The 12,789-nt window shown below is 40.9% G+C and overlaps 1 protein-coding gene and 1 long non-coding RNA gene across 2 annotated transcripts; one reads left to right on the top strand and one right to left on the bottom strand.

The window, feature by feature from the left end:
- Positions 1-4,647: 4,647 nt before the first annotated feature.
- On the top strand, positions 4,648-6,033 carry LOC136535328 (protein ALP1-like). Its single transcript, XM_066527622.1, has 2 exons — positions 4,648-4,895; positions 4,980-6,033. The coding sequence occupies exons 1-2, from the start codon at positions 4,648-4,650 to the stop codon at positions 6,031-6,033; spliced, it is 1,302 nt and encodes a 433-aa protein (XP_066383719.1).
- A 3,609-nt stretch (positions 6,034-9,642) lies between these two features.
- Positions 9,643-12,183, bottom strand: LOC136535338 (uncharacterized). Its single transcript, XR_010778976.1, has 4 exons — positions 11,824-12,183; positions 10,649-10,697; positions 9,996-10,148; positions 9,643-9,853 (listed from the first exon to the last, which is right to left on the bottom strand). It is a non-coding gene; the product is annotated as an uncharacterized lncRNA (long non-coding RNA).
- Between the last annotated feature and the right edge of the window lie 606 nt (positions 12,184-12,789).

The raw sequence follows: 12,789 nt of genomic DNA, 5'->3' as shown, positions 1-12,789 counted from the left end.
CACTAGCTTGTGCTGAAGCCATTGATACCACTAGAGGTTAAAGCCACAGGCTTTCGAGTTAACTGTACATGTCAAAGGCCTTTGCAAAGTCCAGTTTGATGACCAGCGCGAGGACCTTCCTCTACTGATAGCATTGCATCATGGTGAAACATTTGTTACCACAAAGTATACTTTATAATGGCGGACACCAAATTCCTGGCCGCCGGCGACTTGAAGGCAGATCCATTTGATAGCAAGGTAGGGCTACGTCACTTTTGTCCTCATTTTACTGGTCGCGTCTCCACCTGTGGAACAGGCACAACTCCTCTCCCTCATGGAGGTCAGGCTTGTGATGTTCTTATTTGAAGCAGCTGTTCTTGCTTCTGGGTTATGCCCACCAGAGCAGCCCTCTTCTTTTTTCTCACCCCTTCCTGCGGCCTGTACCATGTCTGGACGAGGTGTAGGCCCCTAGCTTTTTTCCGATACAGATTTGTGTCCTTCCTGATAAATCTCATTCATTCTGTCAGAGTTTGGGTTTTTGGATGGGCTCTTTTACCATACGCTTTTTTGCAGATTTGTGCAACGCTCTCTTAATCCAGAATGATGCAGCTTGATTCGTTAAAAGAATTCCTTACATTTTTCTGATTACACGTCAGGTTGATTCATTGGCTCACGCCTCACGAGTGCTGCTGCATTGTGACCCCCAGAAACTTGCTACAAATGGTATATCATGGTTCACATTTTGGTATCTTTCATTACACATCATTCTAGTTTTCTTCTTCCTACCCCCCAAAAAAAACATATATATGTATATACACATTTATATGCTGTAGGAATTTCCTTGGTGCTGTCGGGCTTACGGGAAACCGGCGATTTGCCGAGTGCCGGAGTCTTTGCCGAGTGTATTTTATCGGGCACTCGGCAAAGACCGTGTTTGCCGAGTGCCAAATAAAATACACTCGGCAAACAAAAACACACGGCAAAATACGTCTTTGCCGAGTGTTTTTTTTTCTGGCACTCGGCAAAGATGTATTTTGCCGAGTGCTATTTTTTGGCACACGGCAAAATACGTCTTTGTCGAGTGTTTTTTTCTGGCACTCGGCAAAGATGTATTTTGCCGAGTGCCTTTGTTTTGGCACTCGGCAAACAGGCTTTTTGCCGTGTGCATTTTTTTTGGCCCTCGGCAAATCAGTTTTTCGAAGCAATTTTTGAGGCCCTAAATGAATTCAAATGAAAAACTTTTCAACTACAAAGTTGTATAACTTCTCAAGATCTACAAAGTTTATTTTGGTCATTTCTTCATTTGACAAAGCGATAATAACGTTGTTCATAAAATCTACATCTCTCATATTAGTTTCATGAAAGTAGAAGACAGATATATAAGATTTGTGAACAATGTTACTACCACTATGTCGGATGAACAAATGACCAAAATAAATTTTGTAGATCTTGATAAGTTATGAAATTTTGTAGTTGACAACATTTTGATTTGAAATCATCTTGTCATGCAAAAACGACGTTTGAATTTGAAAATTTTAAAATTTGAATTTTTCAAACGACCTCGGATGGAAAAACTTCCTAAATGAAAATTGTAGATCTCCAAAAGTTATGAAACTATGTAGTTGACAACTTTTTGATTTGAAATCATCTTATCATGCAAAACTACGTTTGAATCTCTCAAATTTAAAATTCAAAATTTTCAAACGACCTCGGATGGAAAAACTTACTAAATGAAAATTGTAGATCTCAAAAAGTTATGAAACTTTGTAGTTGACCACTTTTTGATTTGAATTCATTTAGGGCCTCAAACAAGCAATTTACTCTAAGTTTGCCGAGTGCCTTTTTTCTGGCACTCGGCAAAGCCGTATTTTGCCGAGTGCCTATGTTTTGGCACTCGACAAAGAGGCATTTTGCCTTGTGCATTTTTTTGGCCCTCGGCAAATCAGTTTTCCGAATCAATTTTTGAGGCCCTAAATGAATTCAAATGAAAAACTTTTCAACTACAAAGTTGTATAACTTCTTAAGATCTACAAAGTTTATTTTGGTCATTTCTTCATTTGACAAAGCGACAATAACGTTGTTCATAAAATATATATGTCTCATTAGTTTCATGAAAGTAGAAGAGAAATATATATGATTTGTGAACAATGTTACTACCACTATGTCGGATGAACAAATGACCAAAATAAACTTTGTAGATCTTGAGAAGTTATGAAATTTTGTAGTTGGCAACATTTTGATTTGAAATCATTTTGTCATGCAAAAACGACGTTTGAATTTGAAAATTTGAAAATTTGAATTTTTCAAAAGACCTCGGATGGAAAAACTTCCTAAATAAAAATTGTAGATCTCCAAAAGTTATGAAACATTGTAGTTGGCAACTTTTTGATTTGAAAACATCTTGTCATGCAAAACTGCGTTTGAATTTTCAAATTTTAAAATTCAAATTTTGTAAACGACCTCGAATGGAAAAACTTCCTAAACTAAAAGTGTAGATCTCGAAAAGTTATGAAACTTTGTAGTTCACAACTTTTTTATTTGAATTCGTTTAGGGCCTCAAACAAATAATTTACACTCGGTTTAGTATAATATATTAGGAACTAAAACGGAATTCAGACACAAGTGACAGTGTGGTGTAGTGGTAGATGAGGTTTGTGCGCAGCGGGAGGTTTCGGGTTCGAATCCCGTCGGCCGCGTAGCCGTGAAATTGACGCGAAAAAAGCCGGAGATGGATGGGCGCTGACCGGTGGGGGCCTCCACCAATTAAAACAAATTTTTTATTTTTTTGGGTAAAAATTCTCATTTTTTCGGGTTTTTTTCGGTTCCAACTTTGCCGAGTGTCGGGCACTCGGCAAAGGCTTTGCCGAGTGTCGATTTTTGGCACTCGGCAAAGAAATTTTTGCCGATAAAATCTTTGCCGAGTGCTTGGCTGGCTTTGCCGAGTGCCCCCAGCACTCGGCAAAGAGGGCGTCTGCAGTTGTGCTAGAGGGGTTTTCTTTGTGCTATTGCTAGAGATTTTGGTGATGTTGGTTGGGTAAGTCCTTAGAACTGACTATCATGGTACAGATATCCCTATTGTTGTGTTTGCATCAATTGCTTGTGCATGTTCAGTTTTAGTTGTACAAAGTTTCTTCTTATTATATTACATTATTGCTTATACCACAATGCTCAACATTCCTTTTATTGGGGCTCTATCAACCATATTGTATTGGGGCTCGATCTTGGAGATGAACGGCACTTGACAAGCATGCTGGCGCTGGACTAATCGGCGGTGCTCGTCATGAGACGAACCTAATGCTGGAATACGGGGTGGACAGTTAAGTTGGGAAAAAAGGCCAAAATCACTAGTATGCCTTTAATTAAATGTATTTAGTTCGCTAATTATATTATGATGATGATGAAGATTGACGGCTAGCAAAAATCACAACCAAAAGTACAAGCTTCTCCCCATCAACCACGGTAACAAAGCTCTAATTCTTTTCGTTCCAGAGCTCGGCACTGTTTTTGGGTTGGCAAAATACTGTTCGGCAGTTGCTGGTTTTCATCAGCTCGCAGGTATTTCAGCTCTTAGTTCTTACAGGAGCAGCACCATGAAGCAACTTCATTCAGGAGCTTTCTGTTATCATGTTCCGAGCACTTCAGTCATATCTTTATTATCTTGCAACTGTCAGTGATCAATGAGTAAGATTATTTAATTCGCTTACACTAGTTTTGCAGATCAGTATTATTTTGCATAATTAATTAGAGCTTTTGTTAGCCATCTCACTAGTGAGTTGCTTAACCGGTGCTTTATCGTGTTGCTTCCATGATGTTCTTAGAAATGCATAATTGTTCCTAAGGTTAACACATCACTAGATGAGGTGTGTACCTTGGCGATTAGAAGAGAAACGTATTAGGTTATAATTGAAATATAAGCTAAGTTCTTTCATCGCGAAGAATTTGTAGTGCTTTCTGTTCAACCCCTGGTTGCTTTTTTGGGTAAGTCCTTCAGGCTTCAGTGACTAAAAAATAGTGAAAGGGTAAACAGTAGGTGAAGTTTTCTGATTTAAAATCGAGTAGATAATTGTTCGTGGATGAAGGGATACAACTGATGTATATGATCCCTAGCGTGTGTTATTTCTAACAAAGTGAATCAATCAAGTAGTACGGAACGTTAGGTTCTCGCCGGAGAGGACGGCGTCCCTCCCAGACGCCGATGATTATATAGCACCTTAGAGCATCTCCTACAGGTTAGCTAAAAATAAATGCTAAATCTCTTGATTTAGCCATCATGTAAAATAGAAAAGCCTCTCAAAAACATGATGGCTACAGCAGCCTAGCTAAAGATGCTCCTTTTCTATAATTAAATGGGCCAAGACGGACCTGAACGTTCTTGCATTGGCTGCCAGGCCTGCTAGCAAGCAAACGCACGCACCACTGCCGCCAGGCCTAGTCGCCAGCAACGCACCCACCAAGCCTGCTCGCAAGCGCAACGCACGCACCACCGCCGCTGCTCGCAAGCAACGCACGCACCGCCGCCAGGCGCAAAGCACGCCTTGGTACGGCTGTCCCTGCGTGGCCGCGCCGTTCGGTGCAACGGTGTAGCCGAGCAGCAGCCGCAGTGAGCACTTCATTCATTCAGATTTTGTCAGGTGAATCCATCAGCCGAGCAGCAACCGTAGGTGTGTAATGGATTCTGAAGCCGAGTTCAATCTGCTGAATGAAGTGGTCGATTCATCGTCTTCGGATGACGACGATGAATTGTATATTGCCGCTGCAGACATAGTAGCAACGGATATTGGCAATGAACCACGTCATCGTGGTTCCGTTGAGGGACATCGTGTAATAAATCGTGATAGACAGTCAGGGCACGTGAGACTTTATCGAGACTATTTTTTAGATGATCCTACATACGGGCCAAATTATTTCAGGCGCAGGTTTGTACGTACCCCATATTTCTTTTCAATTATACCTTGTATATATATTCGATTGTCGCCTAATTAATTTGTCTTCTTGCATAGATTTCGAATGAGGCGTCATGTGTTTGTCCGTATAATGAATGCTGTCGAGGATCATGACGACTATTTTGTGCAAAAGAGAAATGCAGCTGGTACCCTAGGACTTTCTTGTTTGCAGAAGGTTGTGGCGGCATTTCGGATGATAGCTTACGGAGTAGCGGCTGATGCTACGGATGACTATGTTCGTACTGGTGAGAGTACTGCTCTAGAGAGTTTGAGAAGGTTTGTCAGAGCTGTTGTTCATATATTTGGGCATGAGTACATGAGAAAGCCTAATGAACATGATACAGCTAGATTGCTTGCAATTGGTGAGAGAAGAGGTTTTCCAGGTATGCTTGGTTCCATAGATTGCATGCATTGGACCTGGAAAAATTGCCCTGTTGCATGGCAGGGTATGTACGTGGGGCACAAAAAGGATCCTACAATTATACTAGAAGCGGTTGCTTCTAAAGATCTTTGGATTTGGCATGGTTTTTTTGGGATGCCGGGCTCACATAATGATATCAATGTTCTCCAAAGATCTCCTGTTTTTGCAAGGCTTGCTGAAGGTGACGGTCCACAGGTTAACTATAACATCAATGGAAACAATTATACAATGGGTTATTATCTCGCAGATGGCATATATCCATCTTGGGCCACTTTCGTGAAGACCATACCAGAACCTCAAGGTAACAAGAAGAAATATTTTGCTAAGGCACAAGAAGCATGTAGAAAGGATGTTGAAAGAGCGTTTGGGGTTCTACAAGCTCGCTTTGCTATCGTTCGAAGACCAGCTCGTTTGTGGGATGAGGACACGCTTGGAGAAATCGTGAACGCTTGTATCATTATGCACAACATGATTGTTGAGGATGAGGGGGATGATGAAGATGATTTCAATTACGACGACATGGGAGAAAAGGTGACAGTATCCCATGATAGTACCCCTGAGCTCGATGCTTTCATTCAAAATTACAAGAACATCAAGGACAAGGAAACACACACACAACTTCAGGCCGATCTTATTGAGCACTTGTGGCAAAATTATCCAGATTTATACAATAATACCATTAATGATTGATTTCAATTGTCATTGGACTGTAATGATGCCATGATTATAATTATTGTAGAATGTTATGATTTACAATGCAGAAAACAACCAGCACAATGTTTAAGAAATATGGTACTCAGTACAATATGATAATTTATCTAATTTTTTATACGCCGTGCAAAACAACCATGGCGCCTGTGAAAAAAAACCACAGGGACAATCAAGATCATAGAATGAAATACCACAGTGAAATGCCACAGTGAAAAAATACCACAGGCAATGAGAATCAATACGACAATGCCAGTGGTTTGAAGAAAAAGGGCAGTTCAGAACTAACAAGGTTACCTACTACACTAGACAAATGCAGGCAGTATCATCAGGCAATGGGTAAACCTAAAATAAGTGGACATCCCAAAGAGTTAAACGATTTTAATTTTAACTAGTTTCCCAAGTCAAAGTAATTACAAATAGACAGGCACTTTCCAGCCAGCCCACTCAACATGGAATATTTCTAAAGTACCGCCAAGTGGAAAGACCACGATAGACAAGTAGTGCTAAATAAAAAATCATGATATAAAAGGATCATCTTAAACTGATAAATCAGACAGGGAAACAACTTATGAATGAAATAATGCTTCCAAATAAAAAGAATCTGTTTGTGTCAGGTTAAAGCATATCGCCTAATCCTAGGTACAAACTGTACGCAAGGATTGCAACTTGAACTCTTGAAGCTTGACTGATCACTCCGGCGCGACTCATCAAATGGTAGTGCAGACAATTGACTACGTTAGCCACAAGACGACGTTGAAAGAACAAACCCCAGGCAATGAGAATCAATACGACAATGGCAGTGGTTAGGGAAAGAGAATCATATATTATACAAAACCATCTTAGCTAGTTCTCAGGTAGCCAGTTTTCTCATGAAGGGCTAGCTAATATTGCACAAATCATCTAAACTGGTTTTATCGATTCAGTGAAAATTAAAGTAATTCAGCTTAGCCAGTTTTAATTTGGCTAAACTTCAGTAAGTACAGCAGTTTGTATCATGACTTATATATCTATCTCCAGTTCTCCACTAGACCTGCGAGACAACAGTATTGACCTGCATTCTAATCAACTAAACATCTTAGGGTGTTGACAAAGAGGACTAGCAAGAGTGGGTGACTCCTTTAATACATTTTACAGTGAAATACCACAGTGAATAAAATTACTAAACATACTGAAATACACAAGCTCTAGTTCAATAAATAAATTTGTAAATATGCACAATCACTACCTTCACTTTATTGCAACTAGTCGAATTCTACTATCTGAATTAAAGCCCTATTTGCTCCATAGGAAGATGACTAAATTCAATGTGCTGCACATCTACAGAGATTCAACTGAAAAACAAACTGAAGATTAAAAAACTACTATTGATAGCAAATTAGACACACACTTGAACAAGTTTCACAAAAATCTGACCTCAACTCATTATATGCACAGTTCATGATTCCTAGCTCACCAAATCTGAGTTCACAAGAATGCTTCCATTCACAATCAATTGCCAAGAATGCTTTCATTCACAAGTACTCGCAATACATAGCTACTCACAAATTGCATCTGAGCTTACAGGTACATTTCAGATGTGCTGTAGAAACAAATTAAAGCCCTATTTGCTCCATAGGAAGATGACTAAATTCAATGTGCTGCACAGCTACAGAGATTCAACTGAAAAACAAACTGAAGATTAAAAAACTACTATTGATAGCAAATTAGACAGACACTTGAACAAGTTTCACAAAAATCTGACCTCAACTCATTATATGCACAGTTCATGATTCCTAGCTCACCAAATCTGAGTTCACAAGAATGCTTTCATTCACAATCAATTGCCAAGAATGGTTTCATTCACAAGTACTCGCAATACATAGCTATTCACAAATTGCTGTAGGAGATTACATGTACATTTCGAGTAGGCTTCATTATTAAAAAACAAAAAAAATTGGATCTAGGTATTTGGAACTCACCGGAATACATGCCAGACAAGGGGGCTGATGCAGCGGGGGCAACATTGGGAGGAAGAACTCCACGCCGCAGCCCAGGTACCCCTGCTCTTTGCAACCAAGGCAACGACGGCAACTGATGTTCCTCCCAACCGCTGGCCGCCGAGAAGATGGGGAACGACTGGAGCTCAGAAGAATTGGGGTCCCCGTGGCCGTGGCTCCCAGACATCAGATCCGCTTCTGATTGTGCCTGCGACATGGTGCCTCCGCACGATTCCGAGGTCCTCGAAGGGATCCGCGTCGAGGAGAGAGGAAGACGCAGGTGCCGAGAAGAAGCGCGGGATGGGAAGAAAAACAGGAGAAGGACAGGGGGGCGCACGCGGGAGGGGGAGAGGCTGGCGTGCGGAGAAGGAAATCGAGCGCGGGAGTGGCGAAGCCTGCGCGCGGGATTCCATTGCCGCCGCGGCACGGAGAAGAAAAACGAACGCGGGAGAGGCGAGCCTGAGCGCGGGATTCCATTGGCGCCGCGGGATAGCAAGCAAGTCTCGCATGGGAAAATTGGCCAGCGACGACTCCGGGATGGCGAGCGTTGAAAAATAGAAGACCGGATAGAAAAGCTGTTTGAGAACTTTTTTGGGCCACAATAGCTATAATAGCATGCACAAATGTATTTAGCCCATCTGTAGGAGATGCTCTTAGTTCATGGAACACACAACGCACTGGTGACCATAAGTCATGCGCGAGAATGGACACGATAGTTTGGTACTCTCAGATCTCCGAACATAAATCTCCGAACATAGTTTTTTTTCTGGACTCTTCATTAAGCGTTTATGCCTTTGTTTTAAAGCGAAATGGTGATTTGCCCTCATTTTTTATACTTTGTGATTTTACACTTGCTTTTTCAAACTCAAAGAAGAATTTGCCCTTATTCTGTGAACTACTCTTAGCGGTGCTGACTTTTGAATGAAAAGACAAGTTTACCCAGGTGATTATGCCCCTTTTTTTGTTAAAGATCTTTGTGAAATTACTCCTATTTTTCAAGATATAGATTTTAACAGATTTTGGTAGGAATGTTGGCCACAAAGTTAGAGATAGTTTGGTACACCTATTTTATTTTAAATCCGAAAAAAATATCAATTTTTTTAAATTTGACAGCATATATGTTCAAGTTTATACAAACACAAGCTCATGGATGGCTGTCACTTTTTAGCTCAAGAAAAAAAACTAAAAAAATGTATCCCTGCTGTCACTCCACTCGACCACAAGAGGAGCGGGTGGCCATCTCAATTGCGCGCGTGCCTGCCAACCACTTGGGAAACTCCAAGATCTCGTCAGAGAGGGTGAATTGGCAGAGCGCAGCCATGGGGTCGGCGAACCATGGCCAGTTGGCCACGGCTAGGCGTCTGTGGATCTCGATGATGGTGCTCCCGAGCGCCCAGATGTCCGCCATAGTTCCCTCTCCTCGCCGCGCGCGCGAGCTTCCGAGGATGCTCTACTACCGCCACAAGCTCGCGCAGCCGTCCGCCAAAGCGCCAGTTTGGTCTCCTGCCGCGCGAATGTGGCCGCCGGCCCTGGGTGCTTTTAACACCCCAGAAGAAAAATACAACAATCCTATGAAGAATTGCCACACTACATTACAACAATAGAGTACACAGAAGCAAAACATGTCATCTAGATTAAGCATCAAATTAAGTCTTCTACGGTGACATAAACAAAGACATCTTCAAAGGCAACTAGCAAACTTAAGATGCTTATTACAATGCACAATAAAACTCCAATAACCAACTAAGTTGTTGTAACAAATCAACAAATGTGCACTTGGGCTGCTACTCCCATCCCGCTAATCATCCTTGAAGCTCATGTACCTGAGACGGGGAAGCAAGCGTATGAGGTTTATAAAAAACCTCAGCAAGCAAGCAGCTTTAACCAAGCTATTTAAATTAAACATCAAATTTAAATGGTCTAATAATAGATAAATCAACACAATAGATAAAAAAAAGGGCGTACCCAATGCAGAGAGCTCCCGCTCCGTGCGGGGTCTGGGGAAAGGTGTTAGTGGCAAGCCTTATCCTCGCCTATGCAATGCGAGGAGACCGCGACTCGAACCCGGGACCTTCCGGTCATAGGCGGTAAGACTCTACCGCTTGCACCAAGCCCGCCCTTCAAATCAACACAATAGATACTTTAATATAATAGATACAACAATTGCTCCATATATAGAAATGTAAATATACTTCAATATGCAACTACAAATGATGCAATGAAATGCAAAGGAGAGTGATGCAATGCAATGCATGACTTCACTTCTACCTACACATCCCAAGGAGAGGGAGAGAGGGCTGCAACCACAATGCTCATCAATGTGCGTTGCTGTATCGGTACTTGCAGCTCCAATTTAACTATGGTTTCTTCAAATGCATATCAACGGAAAGAGTGTGAATGCAAATGTTGCAATATATGCACTTCACATACTTCATATATATCTCATAAATCATAATTTAGAGAGTAATCCCACAAGCTATGAAAAATAACATACTTCAAGTAAACAATATATATCTTCGATTTCAGATTATCTGGCTAGTGTGAGAAACTAAAATTTAGTGGAGGCAATTCAAACAACAAAACTAAAGCATGTGAACCATGGCGCCATGTTTACTTGCCTTTACCAATTATTGACCAAGAGTTGGGCACACTCCAATAGCAAACCACCTGATCACAAGTAATACTCAGTACCACACTATCGTACAAACAAGTATAACAATAATTAACGCACTTAGCGCCCCAAACCTGACATTTTAGCATCTACTGTTTCGCTATTATTTGTGACAGCAGCACTGCCACTTCTCTTTTTCATAGATATCAAACCAAACATTCAAAAATTCTAATACTCTACCAGATCATAGAAAACTCCATTATCTACAACTTTGCTATAATAAGATTGAGCATAAGAGATTTCTAAGATGGCATAAAGAACCTCTGAACTTAACTGAACTTTTCTGACAATCAAAACAGAATAGTCAACTTATAAAAACTATAAATGGAGATATACTTATCCAACAAATATGTTCTTTAACAATATAGAAAGCTTACGAAACCTACTACAACCTTTGTTTATACCAAAAATTCATATTCTTCGATTATGATGGCCAAAAATCGAATAGATGTAAAACTGTCCAGAACTGACAGAGAAGTACTAAAACTATAGTACCTCCTATTCCCTTCCAAAAATTCCAAGATTTTTATAATAAAAATATGAGTTCATTATCCATAACTCTCAAAGTCATTGGGACCTTCATAAAAATCATTTAGATGATCTAATCTTGGTTAGAAGTTCAGACTAACAATCTGTCAGGCATTGCACAACATCTTCACTGAACGTTTTATATCAGTAGTTACTTAAACCCTATAAAGATGAACTTTACCATTCTGGAAAGGCTGTGAAAAGCACTACAACTTTGTAGTACATAAAAAAATCCAGTTCTGAAAGTAAAGGGGACAAATATGCAATTAAATGGGTGCTGCTCAGAATTTCAGGACCGGAAGATCATGCAACTTTGAACAGGCATAACTCTCTTTTCTTAAACCCAATGGAAGCCTACTTAATTACATTGCTGGAAAGAGCTGAATACCCTCTACAACACCTGTATAAATCTTATATTTTTCTTCGGCTTCTAATTAGGTCTAAAACAGAGAACAACAAACACTGCGCGAATCTGCTGCTAACTGAAACCAGCGACGAGGATAAATCTAGAGACGTACTTAAAACCGTCGGGATTATCACTAATCGCAGGGCCTAATCCATCCAAAATTCGAAGGGGAAAGACCACAGTAATACCTTGATCCAATTTGCAGCAAACACTTCAACATGGATGAGTCTTCCCCTAGATCCCCCTCCTTCCCTTTCACCTGAACCCTTCGGCAATCATCCCATCACACCTCTTGCCTCAAAATTATACCAATCATAAGATCCACCATCAAGAACAGCGAGGGAGACCCTCGAATTAGGGCAAAACAGAGTGATGAGGACATGCCTAACCGGTTTTAGGGGAGGAAGAACGGCACCACTGACGGCGCCGATAGCGGCGGCGGCGAAACCCTAGCCTTCACCTCCTCCTTCCTCCTTTTTTTCCTGGGATGCGGCGCTCTATGGGGCAGCGCTGGGCAGGGGAGAAGGCACGTACGCACGCCTGGCCGGCACTGTAGCAGGATGCGGGTACTGTAGCACAATATTATTTTCCCTTTCTTTCCCCAACTAGCAAAGGATGTAACTCTGCAAAGGAGGTACTGTAGCAGGATGAATCTCATTGATGCGAATCTCCTACAACTAAAAAGAACAAAGTATAGATATTTTTTAGTACGACATTTGTTTTGGTTCGTTCGTCTGCTCACGCCTGCGATCCCACGACATCTTAATTACTGATTGATCGTGCGATTCTCCTTGATTGAATATTGTCTGTCATGTGATAGAGGAATCACGATAAAATAGGAAGTAGAAAATTATTGTGCTATCCATATACACATTGCATGTTTGCATGCACCAGCATACATGGCAACGAGCAAAAGGAAAGAGAATTAACACAGAAGGAAAGAGAATTAAGACAAAATAAACCTCTTTGTATTTATGAGAACCTTGTCAAATCTGTCTATATTTAATTACTTCCCCTCTTTGCATTTGCAAAAGGGACATATTTTTTCTCCTTTCATTTGGTTTCACGCTCACGTATTCCATCGCCCTCGCTTGCTGTATCTTGCATGAACCATAGTTGATGTCATCTGTCTTCCATGTCTCAGCCTCCCAATC

The sequence above is a fragment of the Miscanthus floridulus genome, unplaced genomic scaffold, assembly GCF_019320115.1.
Source record: "Miscanthus floridulus cultivar M001 unplaced genomic scaffold, ASM1932011v1 os_2694_3_4, whole genome shotgun sequence".
Lineage (NCBI taxonomy): Eukaryota > Viridiplantae > Streptophyta > Magnoliopsida > Poales > Poaceae > Miscanthus > Miscanthus floridulus.
This window is presented reverse-complemented; position numbering and strand designations above follow the sequence as displayed.